The following is a 26,651-nucleotide window of genomic DNA, read 5'->3' on the forward strand; positions in this document are numbered from 1 at the left end:
TGGACTCACATGTTACAGGGAAGAGCAGCAAGCGTGGGGTGCCGGGGCTGAGGGCTTTCCGAAGGCGCTGGGGGTGCAGGCAGGCTCTGCCTGCGTGCCCCTCCCCATCCCCATCGGTCAAGGCGCTCCTATTACCAGCATGACAAACACAACAAACACTTCCCCTCTGGCGCCCGCGGTGCAAGGGGTGCTCATCCCCAGCGAGCACGCCAACGCCCCAGCTGCCAAACCGCAGCCGCCTCTGGCCACAGCATCCTGCTTCACACCAGACCCCAGCCGGGGTAGCGACAGCGATCCCGCTTGCCTGGGTGAAGGCTAACGGCCCCAAAATGGGATCAGGCTCCCCGGCACAAACCATGTCCCCCTCTTCCTGCACTGTTGGGTCAGCCGTGCCCTGGCTCTGCATCCCGAGCATCACCCCTGCTGCCCACCGCTGCCATCCTGCCCGCCCTTCCCCCCGCTCTGGCTGATGGAGCGGCGGAGCCTGCACAACACCCAGCACCCGAAAGCAAGGTGCCACGTCCCCAGCCTAGTTACTTTTTTAATTTGTGTTACCATAACGACATGCCTTAACACCAGGAGCTTTTTTTTCACTTTTTTTTTTTTCTCCTTTAAATAATTTGACTCGTTTCCATATCAACCAAGAGGTGTCGGGGCGTGTGTGTGTGTGTGTAAACCACGCTGAAGCTTCGCCTGGCTGCAGAGCCCCCAGCCCGGAGAGCAGTGCCATGCAGCCAGGGATGGAGTTTTCCCTGCTGCGGGTGAACGTAGACCCCTTTTCTCCCACAGGAACAGGGCTTTTCCTCCTCTCGACCCCCGGTTTGGTGCCTGCCAGGAGGCGATGCCCCGAGGGGCCGGGGGTCCTGACAAAGGGGCAGAAGGAGGCCTGTGCCCTGGCCTCTGCCTCGTCCCATGTGCCCAGTTGCCCCCCGGGGTTGGGAGTTGGGAGCATGGCTGGGCATGGGGCAGGGTTGGGGCATCTCCCGAAAAACCTGACCTACACGTGGCAGGAAGGGAGGGGGTGGAGGGGGCCAGGGAGCACACGTTCGTCTCTGCAGACCCCAGTCCCCCAACCTGCTCTCTTTGATGACGTGGGGCTCCGCGGATGCCCCTCCCTTTCTGAGAGCACCCCAAGGGCGGACCCTGCACCCCGGCTCGCTGCACCCCCTCCACCTGGGCTCGCACAGATCCAGCCTTCGGCCTTGGCTGTTGCCGACGCTCCTCACCTTCTGCCCACACGTCCCCCAACGGCCACCCCCACCACTCCCCACAGCAGCTAGAGGGTGCCCCCCAAAACTTGGCAACACCCCAAAGCCCAGCCCCCTGCTGCCCCCCCCTCCCCGAGCCACCCAGCACCAGCATCCTGCTGGGGGTCCAGCCCCCACCATCCTCCCCAGAACCGCAGCACAGGAGCTTACCTCCACAGCCTCGGCCCCGCTGCCGGGGCACCCCCGGGCACCCACCCTGCGGGCGCCAACCACATGGGCAAACCGCAGCACCGAAACCCGGGTCCGCCCTGGGGCGAAGCGGAAGCGTGCCCGGGCGGCCGGCGAGGGGGGCCCAGCTCCCTGCCCTGCCCACGCGAGCTGCAGGCAGCGAGGAGAGGGCAGCGTGGCCAGCTGGTGCTGCACAAAGGGGGAAAGGGCAGTGCGGGGCGGTCAGGGTGGGGGTCCCTGCCCTACAGGGCTTTCCACCCTTTGCAGACACGCACTCGTTTGGGAACGCAAGCGAGCCGGTGCCATCCTGAGCTGACACAGGCAGCAGCGCAGGCATCGCCGAGCCGCTGGTGGGGCTGGTTTCATCTTCCCAGCAGAAGCAGCAGCTGAGGAGGAGAAGCGGTGGGGAAGGGGGCATGAGCCAAGCACCTCTCTGGCAGCCCGGGCACCCCAAAGCTGTGCCCCGAGGGGTTGCACCGTGCTTGCACTACCCTGCATGCAACAGCGAGCCCGACACCCTGATGTTCTGGCTTTTGCTCCTCAGGAGCAGTCGCTCAGAGGGTGTTTTGGGCACAGCCCCAGCAGTCACTCACGGCCCTGCATCACGCGGCGGCTTGGCGACGTGGTGCGAGGGGCAGCATCCCGGCCCGAGGCAGGGGCTGACAAAGCAGCACTGCTGCCAGCGCTCCCGAGGGCTGGGCTGTTTTCAGAAGCGGCTCAGTGCAAGCTTGGGGCAAGAGCCAGTTTGGGATGTCCGTGCGAGCCGCGGCTGCCACCCGCATCCCCAGCCCAGCCGGAACGCGCAGCGGGAGGACACGGCGGCCATCAGGAGCGGCGCGGCCACTGCAGAGCCTGCTGCCCTTGGCGGTGACCCTCCTGCCAAGCTTATCGGTGACAGGCTCAAATATGAAATGCCTCTGAGGGGGCCCCCACCCCGTGGCAAATGCCTGCGGGAGGTGAAGGGTGTCCTGGGAAAGCAGAGCTGCGGGGCCGGCTCCATCCCACACATCCCCAGCACTCCTGACCTGAGCCTGGCCAGCCTCGCTGCTGGGGGGAAACTGAGGCACGACTGGTGGCAGGGGGGACACCCTCCCTGCCCCAGGGCTTGTGAAGGGGAGCAGGCAGCAGCCCTGGCTGTGCCCGGAGACAGGCGCAGCCATGGGCAGAGGTGTTAACAACAGACGGCTGGAGGCCAGGGCTGCTGGAGGCTGCTCCCCGCATCACCCTGTGTCTCCCGGGGGGTGGTCTCTGCCCTCTCAGGGCTGCAGGCTGGCAGCAGCGAGCTCTGACCCTCGCCCTGGGGCTGGACACAGGGGCACGGCAGCATCCCACTGGGATCGTCCCCACCAGGCTGCCCGGGGCAGGGGTGCGAGCCAGCACCATCAGCCACAGCGGGTGCTGCTACCTCTGTAACAGCTCGCACAGTCTCACTGAGCGCGAGCGAGTGTTCAGGCTTGGGACGCCGCGGCCGCTGTGGGTGTATAAGGACCGGGGCTGAAGCCAAGGGGAGTTTGAGCCAAGGGGAGCTGAGCTTCACTCTCCCCTGGGAGAAGAGCATCCCTTCAGGACCCTCAGCTGCAGAGCACAGTGTACCTGCCCTCCACGAGCTTCTCCCTGAGTCACCCCGCTCCACACCAGCATCCCTATTTACCTACTGCCCAGGCATCCCGGATCCACAGGGAGATATTTGACAGAGCCATCAGGAGTTGTTTCAATTCAGGCCAAAGCTCCTGTGAGATGATGCCCCTTGCTCGAGCTCGCCGCCAAACTTTCCCTTCTCAAGCTCGCTCCGAGCGAGCGGGAAGCGCCGGCAATGCAGACGGTGATGCTCGGTTCCTCGCTGCCGATGCAGAGGTACCACAGGAGTGATGTAACGGCAGCAGCAGGCGATGCACCATTAGCAGAGCAGCCATGGCAACGGGTATCGGCACAGCGGCAAGCCAGCCGCCGCCGCCACCGGTCCTAGCACACCGGAGGACGAGGGCTGCAAACTTGGAGGCTAAGACTGATCCTGACAGCAACCCAAACCCCACCGGCAAGAGCTGATACGTCGCAGTGCCAGCAACATATGCCACCGGCTTCGAGCAAGCGCCCCGGCCCGCCGCCGGCACCACGACTGCTCGCTCCCAGCGCGTGCGGCTTGATGACATTCCCTGTGGTACGGAGCCAAAGCGCACGCTGCTCTGCAACGAGCAGAGAGGAAGAGAAAAGAGCAAACAGCGGGAGCTGGCAGCAGCCATGGAAAGCGCCTCCTGTCCCAAGCTCAGCCCCCGCTGACCTCGGACCCACCGGTCCAGCTGCCCCGCTGCGATGTGGACCTGCCCGCCTTGCTGCAACCGCTCACCACGTGTGGGCTGGAGCGCAGCCCTGCCCAAACCTGGGCCCCCCCTGGGACGTCGTCCCTCCGCTACACGTCTTGGTGGCACATCGCAGAGCCCTCGGCAAGGCACAGCCATCCTTACAGCCGTCTGAGCCGCCGGTGGCTGAGGCCGGAGGGTCTGGAAGCTTTAGGGAGGGGTGCCTATGCCGGGATGCCGATGTTGCCCTGCACAGCGTGTCTGCATTCTCCTGGCACAGGCGCCCTGCAGGACCATGGGACACTGAAGAGTAACACCACCCTGTGGCACCGAATCTGTCAGAGCTTCTTGGCTCTTCTCATTCACCATGCAATCAGCTGGTTTTTGTACCGACCAGAGATAACAGCACTGCAGAAGTTGCTAGCAGGGGTGGTGGGTTTGGCAGCTGTGAGGGTCACTCAGCTCGTGGGGAGAAGGCTGGATTATGTGAAAGGTTTCTATCAAAACCACCAGCATCAAAACAGTCAATAATATCACCGTCCATCAGCAGGGCTCAGAGTTAACAGTGTGCTAGGGCACTCTGCCTGCCTGGCCCTGCGAGGAGATCTGGTAAAACAGACAAAAGCCCTCTTTCCCCAGCCAGATCCCAAGCGATCCATCACCTTCGCCTCATGCCTTGTGTAGGGCAGGAGCGGAGGGGACGTGTGTGCTCCACACAGACGGCGTCAGCCGTGGCCCCCCACAGACCAGGGGAGCCTCCTGTGGTGGGGTACCCTGCCATGGTAGCAGCAGGGTGACAGGGGAACGGTGGCACCAGTGAAAGTGCCCGCGAGCTGCGGCACCGCTGGCTTGGTGACTGCCCTTGAGTCAGGCGGGTGCAGAGGCCGGGGGCTACTGGGGAAAAGCTGCTCTGGGTACGTCTGGCCCCAGCAACGCGAGCGGGGACCCTGTCAGGGAGTTTTGGCAGGCAGGGGAGGCGCGTGTGCTGCGGGGAGGATTGGCCAGCGAGGCTGGCACAGGAGGAGCCCCGGCGCACCATCCGCCCGTGCTGCGGGGACGGGAACTGCCCGTGGCTGCGCTCGCGGCAGGGCTTGGCCCGGTACCACAGCTGGCCGAGATGCCATTCCCTGCCAAGGGGCCGAGAGCCACCGCTCCCGAGGACGGAGCAGCAGCCCCAGTACTGGTGGAGGCTGCTCTGGGCTTGGCCGCGGGCGCTCTCATCACCCTGCCTTTGCCATCCCAGAGCCTGGCTGGACCCAGGTCCCTGCAGCAAGCCATCAGCCATGGGCAGCAGGACGAGACCCCTTGGAGCCCTTCTCCCAGCCCTGCCGCGGCTCCCTGGCAGCCTGGCTTACTCCTCGTATCGCAACCCTCACTCTCACGCGCTTCCCAGCCAAAGAACCAAGCGCAAGCCTTTCCCGAGAGCCTCAGGAAACCCGGCATGGCAACCTGCCAGGACCAGCCCCAGCCAGTCCTTGGCACCCCGGCACAGCATCGCCGCGCGCCGCGGCCAAGGGCACGGCACAGGGCGGCCGAGGCCAGCTGCCCGCTAGCTTTCCCGCGGTGATGTCCCCAGCCTGGCCGGGACGCTCCGGCAGCACGTGGGTGCCCGTGGCAGCGCTCGCGGCTCTCCCAGGCGCGTGGGCTGCCTGTGCCGGCGCGGCTGCAGCCCCTCGCCGGGCAGGGGTGCTTCCAGGAAAGCACCATTTCCCCTGTGCCCAGCTGGTTTTACACTCCGCGGGGCCAGGACAATGCGAGGAAGTTGCCTGAGAGGGGAACGTAGCCAGGCCCCAGGACAAAGGGGCCCAAGATGTGAAATCAGCCACAGCAGGAGCGACGGCGAGGGCAGTGAGAGCAGCACGGGCCCCACTGACTGCGACGTGGGCTGACCCACGCTCCTGTGGTCCCCACTCCTCCTGCCACCAGCAAGCAACAGCTGCCAGGTGGGTACAGCACCACAGGGCCGGGCAGGATCCATCCCAGCGGGGCTCAGCCCCAGCCCGAGGAGCGGTCGGTGGGATGCATGGGCGAGGGTCTCTGATTCTTTTGCTTTGCCAGAGAACAAGGACACCCCAGTGGGCAGGGGAACAGCAGCAAGGATTTAAAACGGAAGGAGACACACCACAGTCAAGGACAGGCTGGGAAAGGGGGGACAAGACCCGCACGGCCGGAAAGCACCGACCCCGTGGCTATTGCACGGCCTCTGGAGATGAGACCCTCTGCAGCCCCATGCCCGAAGGTCACGCCAACCCGGGGTCTTGCCCTGCAGAGCGAAGGCACCTGCAAACTCCACTGCCCTCGTTGCCCACCGCTCCTGGGGGAGGCTGCCCCGCTGCCCGCCCCTGCCCGCGCTGCCTGCCTTACCTCCGCGGTGCCAGGGCGCCAGGAGCCACTCCGCCTTGGCCATGGCTGCGGGCGCAGGCAGGGGGCTGCTCGCTCCTGCCGCCCGGGAGCCCTTGCTTCAAACACAGGCCGAGAGAAGTGAGCTTCCTCTGCCTTCCCTGCCTGCAGCCAGTTCCAGCCCAGGGGAAGAGGAAGCGACCAGGAACTGGCTGTTTGAGTCAGCACCACAGCCCATTGTCCCGGCCCCGGCCCCTCTTCCTTCCCTGCCACCGGCCTGGGGAGGCATGGCCGAGGGGCCGTGGTTTTGCACAGCCCGTTCTCCATCCGCCCACCCTGCCGGCGGCTCACCCGGGGGTCGTGCAGGGGCGGGGGGTCAGGGCAGAAGGTCTCGTCCCTCTCTCTGTACATCCCTGCTGCAGCACCCAGAGAGGGGACAGGGTCCTGGGGGTCATGGCAAGGACACGCTGGAGTCCCCCCTGGCTGATCCAGGAGCCAAAACATCCCCCAGCCATGTCCAGAGCAGCAACCAGCACCATCTGAAAGCCACGGGTGACCTGGGGGGACACCAGAGCATGCTGGCTCGCCCCCTGCCCCAGCAGAGCACGCTGTTCCTGCATGTCCCAGCTGGAGCAGCCTTCAGCATCCTCACCTGGAAATCACCGCCCCAGAGCCTGCCGCTGCCTCCCGGCTGGGTCGAACTGCCTTCTCCCCCCAGCCTCCCTACACTTATTAGCTAAAAAATAGTGGGGGGCCTTTCTGAATTCACCTGACTTTGCCCTAGGAGCTGCAAGAACCCCCAGAGCCTCCTCTCGCTTTGCTCCTTCCAAAAGCCGCAAGCAATGGCTCCTTGGGGACCACTTTCCCAGCGCCCCAGGGGTTTGTCAAGCTGAGCCTGCTTTTCCCGGAGGATGGAGGCTCCTGGGAGCCAGAACTGCCGCAGAGGTGGGAATGCAGCCCCAAGCCCTGGCTTACTTCGGGAAGTGGCTTTGGGGCTGCTGGGGCAGCGCGGGGAGCACGTGCCTTGCTGGGGGCTGGTACCATCCACCCCCATACCGGGCACCCAGCGACGCCGCAGACCCAAATGACGGGATGGGTAAAGGACGGCAGATACCAGCAGAGTTTTCCCCCCGGCAACCCAGGCAGCACTTGCACGTGGCTCTGACAGCCAGGGGTATAAAGAGACCTGCCCCAATGGCCGGTGCTTCTTCCAGGACCCCGTTCTGCGATTATTGTGCCAGCCAAGGGCGGACACAAGAACTGGAGAGCTGCCTCCCAGCCCCACCACACCACTGGGCACAGAGACCTGCTAACTCATCACATTGGTTCCAGCAGCCTGCGAGCACGCTGCCTTCTCTGATGAGCCCCTCCAAACACTGCCACGCTTGCAAGAAGCATCCTGGGGTGAAGAGCAGCCTGCTCTGCTCTTCCGATGTGCAAGGAAGGGGTGCAGGGGGATGCGAGCCCCCACCAGCGTTAGAAAGGCATCAAAGAGAAGTTTTGGCCAAGCCGGCAGAGCTAAGGTTCGCACGCCCCTGATTCACACAGCCTTGCCCAGCCTGTCGGGACACGGAGGCTGGATTTTAACGATCAGGGATGCCAACGTAAAGACCCCTCCATGCGTTGCCCTGTGCACGGGGCAGAAGAATGTTCCTGCCTGAGATGAGCCAAGGTACCTCCTGGTACGGCGGGTCCCTGCCCTCCTCTCCCAGCCTGCAGGCGTCCCACCCTGCCAGCAACGCAGACCCACCGCAGGGCTGCTTCTTATCAAGTTTCGCTCCCTCCCCTCAGCAGATAAGCTCCAGTCTGGACCTGACGCCGCCTCTCCGCAAGGAAGCCTGCGTGTAGCTGCTCCGGAATGCCAAGGCATTGAGGTCTTAGCAGCCCCAAGCCTAACCTGCCTGGGAGCATCCAAGCCCCAGCTTCACACCCGAGATGCGTTTCGAGCTGTCCAGTGCCAAATCTCATTCCCCCCTGCCCTCAGCAGCCAGGCGCAGGTCTGTCATCTCCCCGGGGGAGGCCAGGCACCGGGAGGACGATCTGCGGGAGATCTCTGTGCTGGCACGGAGACGTGCCCCGCACCCGAGGACAGAGATGAGGCAGCTTCGGCACAAAGGCAGGCCTCGCCACCCCCCCTTGGGCTCTTCCCGGCAGCACGGGGAAGGCGATTTGCAGCTCCCAAGAATCCCTTTGAAGATGCAGAAGTGCGATTAGCTCCCGTCCCATTCTGAGCCGCACCGGACAGTTGCACGGGTGGGAGAGGCAGGCAGGGAGCAGGCCGGCATCCTGCGGCCCCCTCTGAGCCCAGCAGTCCAGTCGCTGCCCACCTCTTGTGCCCTGCAAGATGGGAGCCAAGGGCAATATGCTGGGTACCGACGGGCGCAGCGTCCTTCACCCCTCAGGACCCGCCAGGTCAGCATCCCTCCTGATCCCCCGTGCAACCCGAAGCTCTTTTGCCCCATTTCAGTCCTTTGCAATAATCGCTACAACGGCAGCTGCAAAATTAAGACAGAGACAGGCTGTACTTCCACCCCCTCTGCCCGCTAATTATTAAGCTGTGACAGTCACTTGGGCTGTGACAATCACTCCCCATTTTCTTGCAGCTTCTACGCAATTTTCCTGAGGTCTCTCCCAGGGCTGGCAGCTCCCTGCTGCTGCCCGTGCTGCTGTGCCCCGGCTCTCGAGCCAGCGGCCAGGCAAAGGGCAGCGGGTGCAGGAGCCGGGGCCAACAGAGCCCTCAGACGGGCCTCTGAGCCAGGAGTGGTGGCAGACCCCAGCATCCCACGTCTTCTGGCATTTCCAGGAGCTGGGCTGGGTCAGGGAGGGGAGCCGGAGTCCTGGGTGTCTGGAAAGGGTTGCTGAACTGCCTGGGCCAGCCAGGTGGGGACAACAGAGTGACCGGACAGGTCCTGCCTGCTTGTTTGACCCAACTTTTCCAGAGGGCACCTGCTCTCAGCTGCCTGCTCCAGCCCAGAGCGAGCCCCCCACTCGCACTGCTCCCCCAGAGGCCCCCTGCAGATTTTCAGGGCTTTCTGCCTGCCCTTGGTAATTCGTGGTATGGGGTCCCTCAGAGACACCCACTGCCTCTGCAATCGGTGGGAGAAGGGGGCTGGGGGTGCAGGGGGCTATGCGGGCACGGGCTCTCTGCCTGGGCAGGACCCAGCTCTAGGGCCAGCAAGTGCAAGGCCTCCCTGCTGCTGGGGCTGGCTCCCCACACCTTGGGGCTGGCTCCCTGCTGCCCGGGGGGGGCTCCCCATCGTCGGAGCTGGTTCACCACAGCTCAGGGTTGGCTCCCCGCTACCTGGGTCTGGCTCCCCACTGTTGGAGCTGGCTCCCCACAGCCTGGGGCTGGCTCCCCGCTGCCCGGGGCTGGCTCCCCACGGCTGGGGCTGGCTCCCCACGGCCTGGGGCTGGCTCCCCACAGCCCGGGGCTGGCTCCCCGCTGCCCGGGGCTGGCTCCCCACGGCTGGGGCTGGCTTCCCACGGCTGGGGCTGGCTCCCCGCAGCCCGGGGCTGGCTCCCCACAGCCCGGGGCTGGCTCCCCACCACCCGGTGTGGGTCAGCACCTGTTCCACACGCCGCAGGACCGTGGTCGGCCCCACCACGAGCCCCATCCCCGACCGTCCCCCCCGGCGAGGCCAAGCCCCAGCTGGAGGTGACCTCTCCCCGTGTCCTCCAAGCGACCCAACGCGGCCGGGCAGCCGGAGTGGGGGCCGGGGCGGGGGGGGGGGGCGCGGCGGGGGCCGAGCCTCCCCCTACCCTGCCGCCGCAGCCGGCTCCAGCGCGGGCCGCGGGGCCGGGGGCGGCGGGGGGCTGCGGGGGGCAGCGCGGGGAGCGGCTCCGGTCCCGCCCCGTCCCGTCCCCCGGTACCTGTTGCCGAGCGCATCCTGCCCCGCCGCTGGCTGCGCGGCGCCTTCCGCTGCGCGTTGCCCATCCTCCGCCGCGGCGGGCCCGGCCCAGGTGGTCAGAGCGCCGCCGCCCCCGGGCCGCTCCCCGCCGCCTCCATGCCTCCCCCGCCGCCGGGCCCGCCGCGCCGCGCGGGGAGGAGCCGCCGGGCCGGGCCGGGCCGAGCCCCGCCGGGCCGCATCGCATGGCACCGCTCCGGGCTCCCCCCGCCCCGCCGCACCGGCCCGACCGCCCCCTCGGAGCCCGCCCGCCGCGCCGGGGCCGCCGAGCCCAGCCCAGCCCAGCCCAGCCGAGCCGAGCCCAGCCGAGCCGAGCCGAGCCGAGCCGAGCCGAGCCGAGCGGGCGCCCAATGGCGGCTGCTGCGGGGGACGGACGGGGGCAGCGGGAGGCTGGGGGCGGCGGGGCGCACCGGGGCTGGGCGGCCCCCGGGTGATGGGGCTGGAGATGTGGGGGGGGACACTGGTGCTGGGCAGCTCCCAGACTGATGGAGTTAGGTGGGGGTACCGGGGCTGGGCAGCTCCCAGAGTGATGGAGTTAGGTGGGGGTACCGGGGCTGGGCAGTCCCCAGGGTGAAGGGCCTGGGTGGGGGGTCCCGAGGCTGGGCAGCCACTGAGGGGAGCTGGGGCTGGGGCTGGACCCAAGGCTGGCCCTGTGGGGTGGCTGGCTGTGCAGGGGATGGATGGAGGCAAGAAGGCAGGGAGCATGGCAGCTCTGAGAGCAGCCTGAGCCGTGTGCTGGGGCAGTGAGGGGCAGGAGGGTGTGGGGTGAGCTCTTGGGGCCAGTGCCCCATGGGGAAAGCCTGTGTGAGAGCCATGAGGCACTGCAAGAGCCAGACCTGTGGTGATGGGGTCTTGGCAGGAGAAAAAGAGGGTGTTTCTGGCTGGCAGCACCTCCAGCAGCCCCAGCCCGGGCACTGAGCATCCCTGGCACTGCCACATCTGCACAAGGCTGAGCTGCGCTCGGGGACCCCCCATGAGAGGGCTGCACGCCTGGATCAACTATTGCCCTTGGGCTCCTTCTTCCCCCAGCCCAAACCTCACCATATCCCTCTGATGGGTTAAAAAACACTCCCCGGTTAGGGAAAACTTGTTCAATGTGCCCCGGCCTCCAGCAAACAAATGACCCTTTGCACCCAGGAGCCGGAGGTACTCCGTGATGGCTCGGGCCAGCCGCGCCATCCCAGGCCACAGCATCCCTTACATGCCGAAGCTCAGCATCCGCGTAGCGACAGAAAGGACCAGAAAGCGCTGGGAGGTTGTTATGGAAACAGCCACAAATTGGATCAGTACTTGGCGCAAGGAGCGGTTTGTGTGACTGATGTGGGAGCAGGTGGGTGTGACAGCCGCAGCGGTGCGGGGGCCCCGCGGTGGCACCCCCGGCTCCCGCAGCCCCGTGCCGTGCACCCGTGCAGGGGCAGGGCTGCGACAGTGCCTCAGCTCGCAGGGACAGCCCGCGATGGGGCCGCAGCAGGAGCTGCAGACAGCGCAGGCGCACTCCCACCTTGCCCTGGCCTCCGGGAAAACAAAGGACTGAGGTGAGCCTCAGGTGGTTTGTAGAAATGCCATCGAGAAAATATTTTCTCCCATTCTCCCAAGGCCCCAGCCGGGCCACAGCACGTGGTGTCGAGCCAGGCTGCAGCAGCACCTCTGCAAGTGGCCCCATCGTGGGTTGCGGGGTCCACGATTCGACAGCACAGCGTCTTTCTGCACCCCATCCCAGGGAGCCGAGCAAGCTACGCATCACTCCTAGCTACTCATCATCTGTTGCGGTGAAGCCCTAGACCCCAGCCCCTCCTCCGGGCCCTGTGGGCGCACGCAGCTCGCCTGCGCTTTCCCAACTGCACGCTTCGTGCAGCCCAAGCGAGCTCCCCACGCTGCAAAGCGGCTCCCGGACGGTCCTTCCCACCCACAGCACGGGGGTGCACCGCGACAGGGCCTGCGAAGGCAGGAGGGCACAAGTGGCCAAGTGCACCCCCGTGGGCCCCGGCTGCCCGCTGCGAGCGTGGAGCGGGGAAAAAGCCCGTGCCGGCAGCTCCGTCCTGCCCCGGGTGTGGGAAGCAGCTCAGCGGTTTCTAAAGTAGCCCCTCTCCTGGCAGAGGAAGCAGCTTCTTTGAAGAAGCCATAAACTCTCGCTAAGTGGACGAGCTGATTATTTTCTGGCCAAGAGACCATGTTAAAAAATAGTAAGCAGCAAGGCAGATGAGCTCATTGGAGAACAACGGCTCGGGGCCGGGCCCAGGTTGGGGGCGCGGGGCCAGGGCTGTGCAGCCCCGTGCAGGCACTGCGGAGAGTGGGCAGCACCCTGCGTCGCTCCCACGGCGGTGGCGGGCCCCAAGGGGGCAGAGTGGGCACCTATGGGGCATGGCCGCCAGCAGGGTCCCGGCCGAGCTGGAAGGCAGAGCCCGGGACATCGAGCCCCGCGCCTCGCAGCCCCACTGAAGGTGACCTGCCTTCCTGCACCGCCGAGCTGCCCTGTGAGGCCTGCCTGGCCCTGGCAGGGAATCTGCCTGCAGCGACAGAAAAGCTGGGCTGAAACTGCCATGCCACCTCGTGTCCCCTCCGGGTTCTGCATTCCTGGGATTCCTCCAGTGCAGCAACATATTTCCTCGCTCCGTGTCCCTGGAGCTGCGCCGGGGCACTAACCCGTCCTCCCTGGGACAGGGAGTTGCTGGCGGTGCCCGCCGGTTTGCCCACGGCTGGGAGAACGGGCAGCCTGGCTCCCGCCGAGCAGCCGTGTCCCCTGCAGCCTGCCAGAGTCCATCACTAAGCCGTGCGCGGGTGGGCACGTGGTGGGAGGCATGTCCTGCAAGGGGCTGCACCAGCATGCCGAGCCCCCATGCCCGAGCCCCCGAGCTTGGCATCGTGGTGCCCAGCTGGCTTACCACTCCTCTGGGCCCTCCCAGCTGCTCGGGGGAAGGAAAACACACAGTGGGCTCAGCACTGGGGTCCTCTGACAGCCACTGTCCCACCAGCACAGGGCAAGCTGCAAGGCCTCTGCTGCCCACACAGAGGTTAGGCCCAGGGGACACGGGGGCCCTGGCCCTGATCACCCCAACAACCTGCAGCCACACCCCCAGTCACCCCGAGCTTCCTCTGGCTCGGGAAAACTGAACGCACGCTAAAACCGCTGCACAAGAGAGCCAGCGCAGACCCGGGCTGCCACCGTGTGCCGTGATGCCATCGCTAGTTTGTCATTTAGTCATGTCATTTTGTCGTGAGCCCACCACGGGAAACATGGGGTGCAAAGCATGGCACTGGCATGTCCCCCCGTGCAGCCACCGGATCCCCCAGCACCTCTGCCCGCAGGGGCACGCTGGGTACCTTCCTCCCGACAGGGTCCCTGGGGATGCTCCCTGCCCCAGCCTGAGCTGTGGGGAGGAAGAGGGGGGACACACCAGCCTCGGGGCTGGGCATGGGCGCTGCCCAGGGAGCAGAGCCACTGCTGTCACCATCGCTGCATCATGCAACAGGCAGCAAGGTACCCAGCCGGCCCCATCCTGCCATCCCCAACGCTCCGCACGTGTGGGTAGGAGCCAGAAGGAGCCAAGCAGGCGGCTCTGCCAGCCCTGGCTGTGCGGGCAAGCGCTGGAGCTGCCCGCTGCCCGCACCCACCTTTGGAGCCGGCTGCCTGCCCTGTGCCGCGCACCCACCGTGCTCCCTGCCCTCGTCCTGTGGCATTGCCAGCCCCCTCCCTGGAGCAGGGCACTGAGACGGGTGGGGAGGAGGATAAAACTTCTACGTACCCAGCTCTGCCTCCTCCTCTTCCTCTCCTTGCAGGGACCGTGGCCACAGGGGACTAAAGCTGCCCTGCACCCCACCGGCTGCTCCAAACCCCCATGGCCGCTCACGGGGTGAGCTGGCGGCTACCCTGGCCGGGAGCGGGGGAACGGTCACGGCGCCAACTCCGTCGCTCGCTCGCTTGCTAATGCTAACTCGATCCAGGTTTGCTGGGAGAAAGGCTGGATGGAAACGCTTCTCCCACCCCAGCCCAGGCCCTTCTTAAAGATATAGCTACACGTCCCCGCTGCGGATGCCGGAGCCATGGAGACAGAGCGGGGCCAGAGCATCCTGCCAGCCTGCCCCGCATGGCACGGCTGCCAGCTGGCATCCCTCCGGCAGGTCCCTGGAGCCACAATCAGGGGGGCGATCGGTGGGAACCCTGGAGAGGAGATGCCACCCCACCACCTGTGCTGTCGGGCCGTGCCAGCCGGTGTGGCTGCCGTGGGCAGTGCCAGCCTCCCCTCTCCTGTAATTAACAGGCAGCCTGGTGAAGGGCTTCGCTCTGGACTCCAGCCTGGAGCAGATCAAGCAGGCCCCCCCTTGCCTGTCTGCGGGGCGGGGGGAACAGCTCCACAGCACTCCCCATGCCTGCAGCATGCTCCCGGGGGGGGCTTGGGGGAAGGCTTTAGGAGACCATCACCACAGCACGGGTGGCACAGGCTGACGGGCACCACGCACAGCCTGGCACAACCCACCAACCTGCCTCTCGCTGCCTGCCCAGAGCTCCGGGGTCTATCCGGGGGCTTCCCTTAACCACAGCCTTTCCCGGGGCTGGAGAAGTCCCGGGGGGGGAGCAGGACATTGTGTGGGGCAGGCAAGGCATCCTGCCACTCTGCCCTCACCTCTTGCTGTGCCTGTCCTGTGGGTGAGCACAAACCTGGAGCCAGCAGGCAGCTTCCACCAGCGCAAATCCCCCCCAGCCTTTTGCCTGACTCCTTCCAGCTGAGCCCCCTGCACCAGGAGGGTGCCCTCGGGCTTTCCACATAAGCATGAGATGAGCCATTCCCATGCACACAGCGTAGGCGTCCACAGCCTGTCTTGGGCTCAGCCGAAGAGGGAGGAGGGTTTGTACATCCACAGGGCTGCACGGCCACGAAGAGCTGGCACGGGCTGCGGCACGAAAGGCACCCGCTGCCAGTTCAGGTGTGCATTAGCCTCACTTCATGCTCCTGCTGCCCGTTCTGCTTGCTGCAGCAGAAAACCCCTGTCAGCCTTTTTCTGCCACTTCAGGAAATGATCTGGCAGCTTCTGCCTGTCTGCCAGCTCTGGCAAACAACTCCTGGGCATCCAGGCCCACCTCTCAGGCGGCGATTTGGGCACGTTTGGAAAGGCTGTGCACGCCCATGATGTGGTGTGCGAGCAGATCTGCTGTATCCGAGACGCTGCCCGTCCGCCTGTGAGACAGCGGAGCGTTAAGATGCCAGGCAGCAAGCCTGGCGCAGCCGAGATGTGTTGCATGCATGGATGAACTGCTTGGGTGCAGGCGGACCAGGCGTGCCAGCAACGCTGCGCACAGCGCGAGCTGACGCGCACCCACGAACCGCTGGTGCGTGGGTCACGTATGCGGTACGAGATGGATCTGCCACCTCCAGACCAGACAGCGCAGGCAGGTCTGGAGGATTTTAAGGAGCAAAGACAGCTCCTTCCCACTGCCATGCATGCTTTCCTACAGCCAGACATCATCTCTAACCCCAGGCCTGGGGCACACAGCCTGCCAAGTAACTCCCTGGGGGAACATAGGCTGACACCCCCTTCCCATTACCAACACCCCAGCTGCTTTGGAGGAGCTCAGAGACCCTCCTCCCTCCGCTCCGGCTCACTCGGGTACCCACCAGTTGCAGGACCTTCTGCCTCGTCCAGCTGCTGCCCAAACCTGGCCTGCCCAGAGCCGGTGGGTTTCTTTCCCAGGGTGGGCTGCAATGCGATGAGCTGGAGCGTCCCAGACTCCCGGCAGCCCTTTGCCAAAGCCATCGGCGCCAGGACTCACTGGGGAGCAGCCTGGAGAAGCCCAAAGCTGGCCCCACAGCCCTCCCCGAGGCTGGCTGCACCCCATGGCCTTCGGGGAGGCAGTCATCCAGGCCCCCCCGCTTGGCTGGGCTCCCAGCACGGGCAGGAAGGAAGCCGGTCCCACACAGGCAGCCCCTTGCAGGTGGCCCCGGCAGCCCACGCGCTTCGTGACAGCCGGGACCACCCGGGAGGCTGCCGGCTGCCGGCCACAGCCGTGGGGAGGGGGAACGCCCCAGGGGGCCAGCCGGAGCCGGGGAGCCTCTCTGTGCACCAGACAAGGGTGCACCCACCAGCTGGACCTGCAAAGAGAGGTCTGCTCCCTCTGCTCGGCAGGATGCGGCCACGCAGAGTCCCTGGATGGCAATGGGCGAGCCCTACCCTGCAGGGAGATGCCAGAATCAGCTGGGAGGGCTGGGAAAGAGCCCCGGCACCCAGCGCTGCCGGGGGGAAGGAGCCCGGGCAGCCCCTGCTCCTCCAGCGGGCTGGGGCCAGCAGCCACGGGCGCAGCAAGCAAGCTGCGAGGGACGGCAAAGGGCGCCGGAGCAGGAATCCTGCAAACGCACGGGGTCTGTCTCGGAGCTGACCCCACAGCAACAAAGACCCCACAGTTTCACTGTGCATGGAGCAAGCACATCAAGACAACTCATGAGCATCTCCTCCAGGCACCACCTTCCCTTCTCAGTGCCCAGGCAGTCAGGGGGCTGATAACTTTGCTGGCGCCTGCTGTGAGCTACAGGAGCTCCTTTGCTTCGGGATTTCAGAGTCCACGAGAGCCACGGACCAGCTGAGGCTCCTCCAAGAGCAGCCGGCATGGAGCACTGGCGGCACAGATCCTGACACCCACCGCATATGCAGAAGCCCCTCACCTCCACGAAGGGCACTTTCGTGCATGCTCAGACACGTACAGACATGGAAGCACACCCAGGAGGATGGCGTTTGCCCTGTGCCAGGGATGTGGGGTGCCCTGCTGTGCCCATCTTCCTGCCTGACCACGGGGACACTGAGGCAGGATCCAGCCTCACACTGGGGCCACGCTGCTCCATAAGAACGTGGCTGATGACTCAAGGTGCCGGGAAGGGAGGAAAATAGCTGCTAACAGCCATTGCCTGGTTAACCGGGGGAATTAGCTTGTTCCCCACACAGCTGCTTCGATCTGCTGTCATTAGATTAACTCGAGGGGCTACCAGCCTGCTCACAATCTCCGTACTCCACCACGCTCAGCCTCCCCCCATCGCCGGGCAGCTCCACGAAGGCTCCTGGAGCTGCGACCAGCTGCCAGCCGTCGCACCGTGCCAGGCTGGCATCGCCAGCGGGGGTCGGGGCCCCGGCAGAAGGGGGTCCGTCACCCCGGCATGCCGGCGGGTACTCACCCAGAGCCACGCACACGCCGCTGCCGGCGCCCGAAGCACCGGCCTGCTCCCCCGCCAGCGGCATCTCGGTGCCCGTGGTGGGCGGCTGTCCTCGCTGCCAGGCACGAGCGCAGGAGGAGGGTGGCGGAGCACGCTGGCACGGGTGAGAAGAAGAAGAGCTGATTCTCCGCGCCAACATACTCAGCCTGTTCAGCTCCGCGCCAGCTCTGATCAATCCAGGCTTTGTGCTGCCAGTGAATGGTCCCGGTGCGCGCGCAGCGGCCAGCGTGCTGCCCAGCCCTGTGCCAGCGGCCACGGGGTGCTGGGTATGGCCAGCGGGCATGGTGCTGGGCACAGGGTACCCGGGGAGCACAGGCCATGTCGGGAGCTGGATATGAGTCCCCAAGGGACTGATGGGTTCCTAAGCAGCCAGGAGAGGTCCTGGTGCGTCCCTGTTCCCCCTCCCCATGCCCGTCACGAGTGAAGCAGTGGGTGTCCAGCATGTGAGAGCCCTCGGTGGCATTTGGGCCATGCTGAGCAGTGCCAGGCACAGCCACAGCCCCCCAGGGGTGGCGGCAGGGCCACAGCACATGCCTCGGGGGGATGCATGGGGCACCCACTGCACAGGGGTGTCAGGGTGGGGGTGATTGCCCTGCCTGGAGGCACAAGCTGCAGCCCTGGCCCCCACAGCAGCACGCAGGGGGGCTGGCAGCCAGGGCGAGGGACAGGGCAACATCCTCTGCCCTCGGCCGCAGTGCCGCCCAAGAGCCAGCTGGAGCCATGGGTGCCAGAGCATTGCCAGCCAGGCGCCCTGCTTGCTTTGCCAGGCCCACCGTGCCCCAGCCCTGATGCCACCGCAGCAGAGTGCTGCCAGTACTCCTGAAATCCCCGCTCGCTGGGAGCCAGGGTCTGGGCTTTGGATGTGGGACAGGGCTACGGGGTTCCCTGAACACCCCAGCACATGGCCCCGTGCCCCACACTGGCCCCATATATTTCGCCCCTGGGAACAGGGGTAGGAGCCCTGGCCATGCCCACTGGCCGTGTCCCAGTCCCGGTTAGTACTGGGGAGGCTGGCCCTGGGGTGAGCAGCTCCTGCCTTTCAGCTATTACAGTCTCAAGGTGACCTTTGCTGCCCTCAAGAGCTGCAACACACACTGCGTGGAGATGGTCCATCAGGTTGCACATCACCTGGCACCAGCAAACTAGGGAAGTCCTACAAATGGCAGGTGCTGAGGGGTTGAGCCGCTGATCTGCAGCAGTGAGGGTGCTTGTGGCATCCCCCCTGGGTCCAGCACCCGGCACTGCCCAGCAGCATCCTCTCGATGTGGGACAGAGCCCTCCAGCCTGGCCCAGGGCGTCACCAAAGCACAGCCCCGCCAGCTACTGGCGCTTTACGAAGCAACTGGCTGAAGGAGAGGGCCGGAGGCCCTTCTGCGAGTCAGGATGCTCCGTCGGGCGCTGCCAGAAATCCAGCCCGTGAAATGACCCCCTTGCTGCTCCTCGCTGCCTGGACAACCCACACACAAGTGCCACGGGGAGCGGCCCTGTCTGCACACTCACACCTCTCCCTTCTCAGCATCGAGGAGATCTCTGCAGCTGGAGAGCGGGTTGCCAAAGCGAGCTCCAATGCTTGGTTCCATGTGGAGGTGAATGCATCCTTCAAACTGCTCTAAGATGATGCAAGCTGCTTTGGAGACACATAGTTGAAGCTAATCCATGTTCCTGTGCACCGTAACCACTGCCATATTTGCAGCCAATGTGATGTTGTAAGTGCTTCCTAAGAGGAACCACGCTACTGCAGAATTACTGGTACTAAAGGAGTCTCTCTTCTACGCTCACACCGCGGGGGCTGGCCCAGGCAGGAGGAAACATGGACACCAGGGATGTGTGAGGCTGCAAGGGGACCGTGGTGGCCACCTTCCCTCATGACTCCGTGCACTTCTTGCTGGGTGACAGGGGTCCCAAGGACCTGCTGCCCCGAAAGGACCTGGTGCCCCTGAGGGCCACAGCCCAGCTCCCGAGGAAAGACCTCCAGCCAGACCAGCTCTCATGTAAATCCTTTCAAAAGGGTGAAAGTGTTTCCAGTCGGAAGCAGGATTTGGTCCATCTAAGCAGGAAACCCAGCCCCAGCAAAACTCCAGCAGGGAGGGAGAGAGGCTGCAATGACTGCAGACGCCTCAGCATCAGCTCCTAAGATGTCCCGAGCGTGTCCCCCCCGAGCAGGGCCAGGCACCACAGCGACCGCACACCCACGGGCAGGGTGTGCCGCGGGGGGACTTGCAGTCACGGAGGGCGGCAAAGCCCAGCCGGGGCTGCTCTTTCCTTGCAGCAAGCTCAGCAGCGCAGGGAAGCTGCCGAAAGGCCGGATGGTGTCTCCTCCTAACCACCGCGCCGCCTGCAGCACGCTTTTTTGGAGAGCGGCTATCAGCCCACCGCTGGGGATGGCTATCAGCCAAAGCGGGTCCGGGTGGGAGACGTGCGTTACTCATTTGTCCGCCTTTTCGCCGAGCCGCTCCTGCAGACGGTTTCTGTTAAGAGGGAGGGTGCGGCTCCCCCTTCTCTGGCAGCCAAAGCCATCCATCCCAGCCTTGGTCAGCTTCCCATCTCCCGCCCGCGCCAAGGCAGCCTTTGGGGGAGCAGCGCTCTCCCCTCCAATGCTGAAATCACCGCCGGTTTAGAAAAAAGCAGGCAGAGAAAGTATCTTGGAGGTCTGGGAGGTTTTTGGGAGCTGCTCTGCTCGGCAGAGGAAGCTGCGGCAGGTTGTGGCCAGGCTGAGCAGCGCCGGGCTCCCAGGGCGGGGAGCTCCGCAGACTGCTTCGGCCTCGCCGCGAGGGCGAGCAGCCCTCACCCCGCGCTTGCCACGGCCTGTCCGGATGGCCGAGGGGATGCAGAGCTGCCCGTGACAAGTGCCCCTTCCCGGCGGCGGGTCAGAGCTGCGGGGAGGAGAGCACCGCTCTCCCCGTGCCTGCGGGCAGCGGTTGCTGGCAGGCAGGGGCTGAAGCCATATCTCACTCCAAACCAGCCCTTCTCATCCCCGGGGTCTCGGGCTGCCTCCTTCCCCGTGGCTCTGCACGGCGGGAGCCCTGCACCGCTCCCGGCATCTTCGCTCCAACTTGAAGGGCATTGAACCCTTGGAGAGGAGCTGGCGAGGGCGGCCGTGGGGCCAGAGAGAGCACAGCTCAGCTAACTGGCCCCCAAAACTGAGCCGTGGGTCTCTGGTAGGTCCACAGGGGCGCATCCCTGGGGCTGTGGTCACAGTTGGCTGCAGCCCCTGTCCCCAGCAGCGGCTGTGCCTGGGGCTGAGGGACAGCCTGGCAGGGCACTCAAGCAAGTCAGCAAGGATTTTTTTCTTTTTCTTTTTCTTTTTCTTTTTCTTTTTCTTTTTCTTTTTCTTTTTCTTTTCCTCTTCCTCTTCCTCTTCCTCTTCCTCTTCCTCTTCCTCTTCCTCTTCCTCTTCCTCTTCATCTTCCTCTTCCTCTTCCTTTTCCTTTTCCTTTTCCTCTTCCTCTTCCTCTTCCTCTTCCTTTTCCTTTTCCTTTTCCTTTTCCTTTTCCTTTTCCTTTTCCTTTTCCTTTTCCTTTTCCTTTTCCTTTTCCTTTTCCTTTTCCTTCCCCTTCCCCTTTCCCCCTTCCCCTTCCCCTTTCCCCCTTCCTTCCTTCCTTCCTTCCTTCCTTCCTTCCTTCCTTCCTTCCTTCCTTCCTTCCTTCCTTCCTTCCTTCCTGCCTGCCTGCCTGCCTGCCTTCCTGCCTGCCTGCCTGCTTCCCTCCCTCCCTCCCTCCCTCCCTTGATCTGGGTGAAAACATGTGCCAGCCCTTACCCACCCAGCGAGGAGAGAGCCAGGTGGGGGCCGCGGGGCGCAGCAGCCCCCGGGGCTGGCTGACGGCTCTGCCTATCTCGATGGCTTGTTTCAAGACGAGGGCTGGGAGGTCAGAGGACGGCGAATGCTGCATATTTCGGCGAGAGCAGTAAACAGCTCCTCCTGCCAGCACAGCCCAGGGTTTCTTCCAGAGAACCGTCCCCACAGCTCTTCAGGGACGAAGGTTTAAATAGCTCTCGGCGCCGGGCCCCCATCCTGTTCTTTGCTGAGATTTATTTCTAGAGCTGCTGGGTCCTGAGGGGAGAGAGCTGAGCTGGGAGCGCAGGCCCGTGTCACCCAGCCGGTGCCTGTGGAGCCGTGTCCCAGTCGGGGATCAGCATGAGAGGTGCCGGGGTGCCGGGGGCTTTCCTGGGCTCCAAAGTGGCCCCAGCCTTCAGCGCCAAGTGCTGGCAGGAGAGCCGGGTGCCGTGCCTCCCTTCTGAGATGTGGCCATGCCAAGGGGACTGGGATGGGGAGCCCGGTCCCCCTCTGCCCTCGGCCGCAGCGGGACCCCTGCACCCAGCGCCGGCATCCTCGCCCCCGCGCGCCGAGGGAGGCAGCAGCACGGAGCTGCTGCGGCGGGCAGATGCGCCCAGCTCCCCGGGGACCGGCACGCACCCTCCCCGCTCTCACGCAACTGCTGATGAATAAGAGCAGAGGAATTTGACAGTCCTTGGCTGCCGCCTCGCACTGGAAACCACCACGCTGCCTCGTCGGATTAAGCACTCCCCCGGCCCTTCGCGGTGCGGTTCCTTCGTCTGGCAGCAATGCTGCTGCACCAGCGTCTCCCCCTCCTGATGAGGAAGGCAAGGCAGCTCCCACCAGCTCGCAGCCTCCGGACAGACAGACGATCATGTCCTGCTGCACAGTGGTGACCCGAGTTCCCCAGCCGTGGGGCTTCCCTTGCCAGCGAGGGGACCCATGGCGTTTGGATCCCTTTAACCTGTCTGGGAGGAACTAAAGCCAGGCAAAGGCTCCAACCCAACCGAGGATGCCCAAACCTGGGAGCTGAATCGGTGCAGGACCATCCTTGGGAAGGGCAAACCACCACGCGCTGGAGAGAGCCTGGCCCAGGCAGCGTGCCTGTGGTTTCCCAGCTGGAGTTTGGCAATGCCTGGGCTGCTCCCACTTGCTGTGAAAACCCTGAGAAGTCTCTGAGCCCCATCATACGGTGTCAGTGAGGAGCTGGAGGATGGGGCTAACCCGGCCCAGCGGAGATGGCAGCGAGTGAGTGCTGCAGCCGGTGCTGTGCTGGGCTGGTGTTGGCTCCAGCCCTGCCTGGGAGGGATGGCACCCGCTCGCTTCCAGGGCCTGATCCATCACTGTCCCTACAGACTGGTCGGGCCGGCTGCGACGTGTTGCCCAGGCCTGACCAGCTGCGTGAAGGCTATGCCAGGGCGTGTTTTGTCCTGGGTGATTTCCCCCTGCATCTCCCAGGGACAAGATGGGGGTTTATTCCAGTTTAAGAGGAGAAAAGCAATTTTTGCCATTGGATCCTCTTCAAGAAAAGGAGATGAGGAGGAAGAAAAACCCCAAGCCCTGAGAGGGGTGTTGTTAAGCATTTGCTCCTCACTCGAGGGACCCTGCACGGTGCTGCAGCTTGGTGCAAAGCACTCTCGTGCAGCCTCGGGCTGCCTCCGCTCTCCCCACAGCACCAGGGGCTTGCAAGGAGCTCCCATCCTCCGGAGACATGAACCGTTCCCCCGTGACAGGCTGATGATGGAGCTCTTAGAAAAACAAACAGCAACTGAAACAGCAATCGGAATTTTGTTCTTCCCCTAAATAAAGAGTTCAGTAAAGCCGGAGGCTCCCGCATCCCTCTGGCTACAGGAACAGCAGGCATGGATAGATGACTAGCTGGCAGGGGGTGGGGCTGGGTTGTGCTCCCCTTGGGGTATGGGGAGAAATGCAAACCCCCCCAAGTCTCTGCACCGCCGGAGCAGGGGTGAAGGGAGGTGCGGTGGGCACGGCTCCCCTCGCTTCACACCACCCCAGCTATTTCCACAAAAAAAAATCAAAGGATTTTCATCACCATGCACCTCCGACCCCCGGCTAGCCAGCCACCTGAGAGCCATCCCCGCACATCTGCATACATGCATATTCACGGCACTCTAATGAGCTGCAGCACGGGAGGACCATCTGCCCGCTGCGTTACGCACACCATAACTAGCCATGCTACTAGCCGTGATGCTGCTCCACGAGAAACTCCAGGCACACGGCACTGACATGCAGCCAAAAACACAACCAGGGCTGCGAACCCAACCTGCCCACAGCAGCGCTGCAGCCGTCCCTGCCGTCCCCCACGCCGTCCCGCTCGCCTCCCGCAGCCGCCACGGCCGCACGCAAGGCTCCCACCGCCACCAAGGGCATGCCCAACCTGCCGGCCAGGCGCGGGCAGCGAGGGACCATCTGGTCACCGTCACGGCCAGCTCCTCCTCCACGACACACCGGCCCAGCACGTCGAGTGACGACGCTGCAGGGTTTGGCGCTGCACTGGTGCTGTGGCGGGTCAGCTCGGGCAACTGCGGTACCTCCTTGTCCCCTCATTTCTCTACCGGCCGGTGCACAGGGCAGCAGGACCCTCTTCTTACCTCGATAACTGATTTAGTCCACGAGTATTTGCAAGAGCAGCGCATCTCCCAGGCTCTGCCTGCTCCCTGCATCCGGGAGGCACGCTGCGAGGGTCTGGCAGTCATTTCCCATGGCTCCACGCAGACGGAGCAGCAAAGGAGCGCTTTGCGAGGGGGTTTGCAGAAAGCACAAGAGACGTGCGTTTTGCCGAGGGCCTGAGAAATGCGCTGCGCTTCTGGGGAAAATGAGCTTGAACAACACTCCCCTTCCCCGCCCCGCAAAGCCTTTTAAAATAAACTTTTATAAACAATTCCAAAACGAGCTTATTTTAAGCTCCTCTGAAACGGGCTGCCTGCTTCTGACCCAGCAGAGAAGCCGGTGCCAAACCAAAACGCTTGGAATGGGAAGTGACAGTAGCCCAGGCAAAACCAAACCCCGCTGGCTGCCAGGACTGGGGATGAGCAGACAGGGCGCCCGGGCTGGGACTTGCCATCTTCCCCGGCCACACAAAACCCCGAGCGAAAGCTGCTCCGCGCTCGTCTGCGGTTCCACGCTGGCTGCAAGCAGCGGGAGGGGACGGCCACCTCCTCCGCCCCCTGCCCGGGAGCGGGGCGAAGCGGCCGAGCGGGGACAGCAGCGAGGCACGCACGGGGCAAGGCCGAGCTCGCGCAGCCCCGCGCCCCCGCTTTCCCGGGGAGCCCGGAATGAAGCAGCCCCCGGAAAGCGGGGACGCAGCGTGAGACGCGTGCTTGGCCGGCAGCCTGGAAAGTGCCCGCTGTGTGCGGGAAAATCAAGGCCAGGCAGCGGGAGGGGCTGCTGCCGGTGTCCCGACCTCACCCCGGGGCCGCGGGCCGGCACGCTTCCCCGGCCTGCCCCGGCTACCGGCAGGAACGGGCTCCGGGGTGGCGTCGCCCCTCCCCAGCCGCCCTGCTCCGCCGGACCCCCGCTGGTGGGGGCGCGGGGTCCTCGGCAGCGGCGGCCGCCGTGGGTCACCCCCCAACGCCGGCGAGGGGGCGCGGGGCAGCCGGCGGGGACCGCGTCGGGGGAGCGGCGCCGGAGCCCCCCCTGCACCGGGGCGGGGAGGGGGGACGGCCCGGCAGCAGGGTGCGGGGCTGCACCCCCCCGGCCGCGCACCGCCCCGGGCCGGGTGTCCCAGGGAGCCACCCGTGGGCGGGGGTCGCCTTACCTGGGGCGGCGTGCGCCCCGCGCAGCGGCCGGCCCCGCAGCAGCGCCTGCAGGCGGGCGGCTCGGCGGTGCAGCCGCCCGGTGCGGCGGCCCAGGGCCAGGACGTGGCCCTCGATGTCTCCCAGGAGGGCGAGCGAGTGGCCGCAGAGGTCGGCGAGCTGCCGGAGCAGGGTGAGGGCTGCCAGGCTGCAAACGTCCCGCAGCTCGGCCAGCGGCACCGCCGGCCGCCCCCGCCGCGCCACCACGCTCCGCTTGTAGAACGGCATGGCACGGCGCGGCTGGGCTCGGCCCGCCTGGGCTCGCCCCGGCGAGGCGAGGCTCGGCTGGGCTCGACCCGGCTCGGCTCGGCCGGGCTCGGCTCCCCTCGGCCAGCCCCGCGGCTGTGAGGGCTCTGGACCGGCCGCGGCGCCGGGGCTCGGGGCCGGCCGGTGGGAGGAGGAGGAGGAGGAGGAAGAGGAGGGAGGGGCGGCCCCGCTCGGGGATGCTCGGGCCGGCGGCGGGGCTCGGGGGCGCATCCCGCAGCCCGGAGGGAGACACCGGACCGTCGGGGTGCGCTGCGGGGAGCCGCGGGTCCGCTCCGCGCTGTGTCCCGGCGGGACGCCCCGGCGGCCGCACTGCTCGGGCTGGGGGCACGGGCACCCCCCGGTGCCAGCTCTCTCCTCTCGGTGCCCATTCGGGAGGCGCGGCCACCTCCCGGTGCCCATTCGGGGGGCACGGGCACCCCCCGGTACCGGCTCTCCACCCCACCAGCGGTTCCTCCCGTGCCCGGGCTGGCGGGGGGGCACGGCCTCCCCACGGACCCCTGGCTCAGCTCTACGGGGTTTGGGTGTGGGGCTTTGAGGCTGCTGCTCTCCGAGAGGGCAGGGGCCAGGTAGATGCAGCAGGGAAAGCATTTATCTTGCACGTTTCTGGCATTCCTCTCCCGTGGCCATTCTTGGCCCCCAGTAGCTGCTCTCCCCTGCCCGTCCCCCCTCTCCCCAGCACACACTAAAGCAAGTATTTGTGCTGGCCCAGTAGCAAAAATTCTCATCTGAACCCGCCTGCAACCTGCCATCCCTCTGGGGTGGCACTGGGTGCAGCGGCAGGTGCTGGCTGCTGGTCCCCGAGTCACCGTGGGCTGCGTGCGTGGGGCGCTCCCCAGCCCCCTGGGCACCCGCTTTGGGCAAGGCTTGGGCAGGGTTTGAGCTCGGGCAAGGCAAAGCAGCTGCGCAGAGGTGTGGGGCTGCCTTCTCCCCGCGGAGGGTGGGCACCTGCAAGGACACTTCACTGCAGCCTCCAAACCCTCTTCCTTCAGGTCCCTGGACTTTTAAGTTTCATTTTACAGCCAGAGCGGGTCTGTACATCAGGCTAATGAGTGACCCGGTGCTGTGTGCCCCTGGCTGTGTCCAGTCCAAGCCCAGCGAGGGCCAGGGTGTCAGGCACAGGGCGATGAGCTGGGTTTGCCGGTCCTTTGGCCAGGCTGCTTGTGGCGAGGGCCCGGCTGAGCGCAGGGACTCAGTGTCCTGGGCGAGAGCAGAGGTGAGGGCAGTGAGGGCAGTGAGGGCCGCAGTGAGGGCAGGATGCCTGCCAGCACTTAAGGAGCCACTTGCCCTTCCCTAACCAAGCTAAATTTAACATGTTCTTATTTGGTCTGTTCTTCATGCCAATATTTTTTCCTCTTCAGTAAGAAAAATGTGCTTTGGCAGCATATTCTTGTGGCTGTATGGGTGTCCCCTGGAGGGGGCACAGGCCTGAAGCACACTGCCAGGGCAGGAGGGATGGGGGAACCCTTCTGTGGCTCATAGGAGCCTCTAGGAAGGCCAGGTTTAATCTGAAAATGCATTTACTAGTTCGTCATGGCATCTGCCCCTGTGTTGGCCTGTGTCCTGGGCAGTGTGCAGCAGCAAAAGCTGAGAGAAGCGCGGCTGTGGTGGGTGCACCCCCAG

At 65.3% G+C, this 26,651-nt stretch overlaps 1 protein-coding gene across 7 annotated transcripts in view; it reads right to left on the reverse strand.

Moving 5' to 3' along the window:
- NHSL2 (NHS like 2) overlaps window positions 1-25,135 on the reverse strand; it is a 33,830-nt gene extending 8,695 nt beyond the window's left edge. For 2 of the 7 annotated variants that reach the window (XM_064463524.1, XM_064463523.1), the window contains exon 1: window positions 1,419-1,788. In XM_064463524.1, the coding sequence (XP_064319594.1) occupies window positions 1,419-1,773 (355 nt within the window). In that variant the 5' untranslated portion in view covers window positions 1,774-1,788. Of the gene's footprint in view, window positions 1-1,418; window positions 1,789-6,097; window positions 6,260-9,943; window positions 10,194-15,590; window positions 15,745-23,561; window positions 23,828-24,727 lie in introns of those variants that run through there. The other 5 variants (XM_064463525.1, XM_064463530.1, XM_064463526.1 and 2 more) reach the window with 5 other exon arrangements.
- Window positions 25,136-26,651: the final 1,516 nt, after the last annotated feature.

The sequence above is a fragment of the Phalacrocorax carbo genome, chromosome 11, assembly GCF_963921805.1.
Source record: "Phalacrocorax carbo chromosome 11, bPhaCar2.1, whole genome shotgun sequence".
NCBI classification, from domain to species: Eukaryota; Metazoa; Chordata; class Aves; order Suliformes; family Phalacrocoracidae; genus Phalacrocorax; species Phalacrocorax carbo.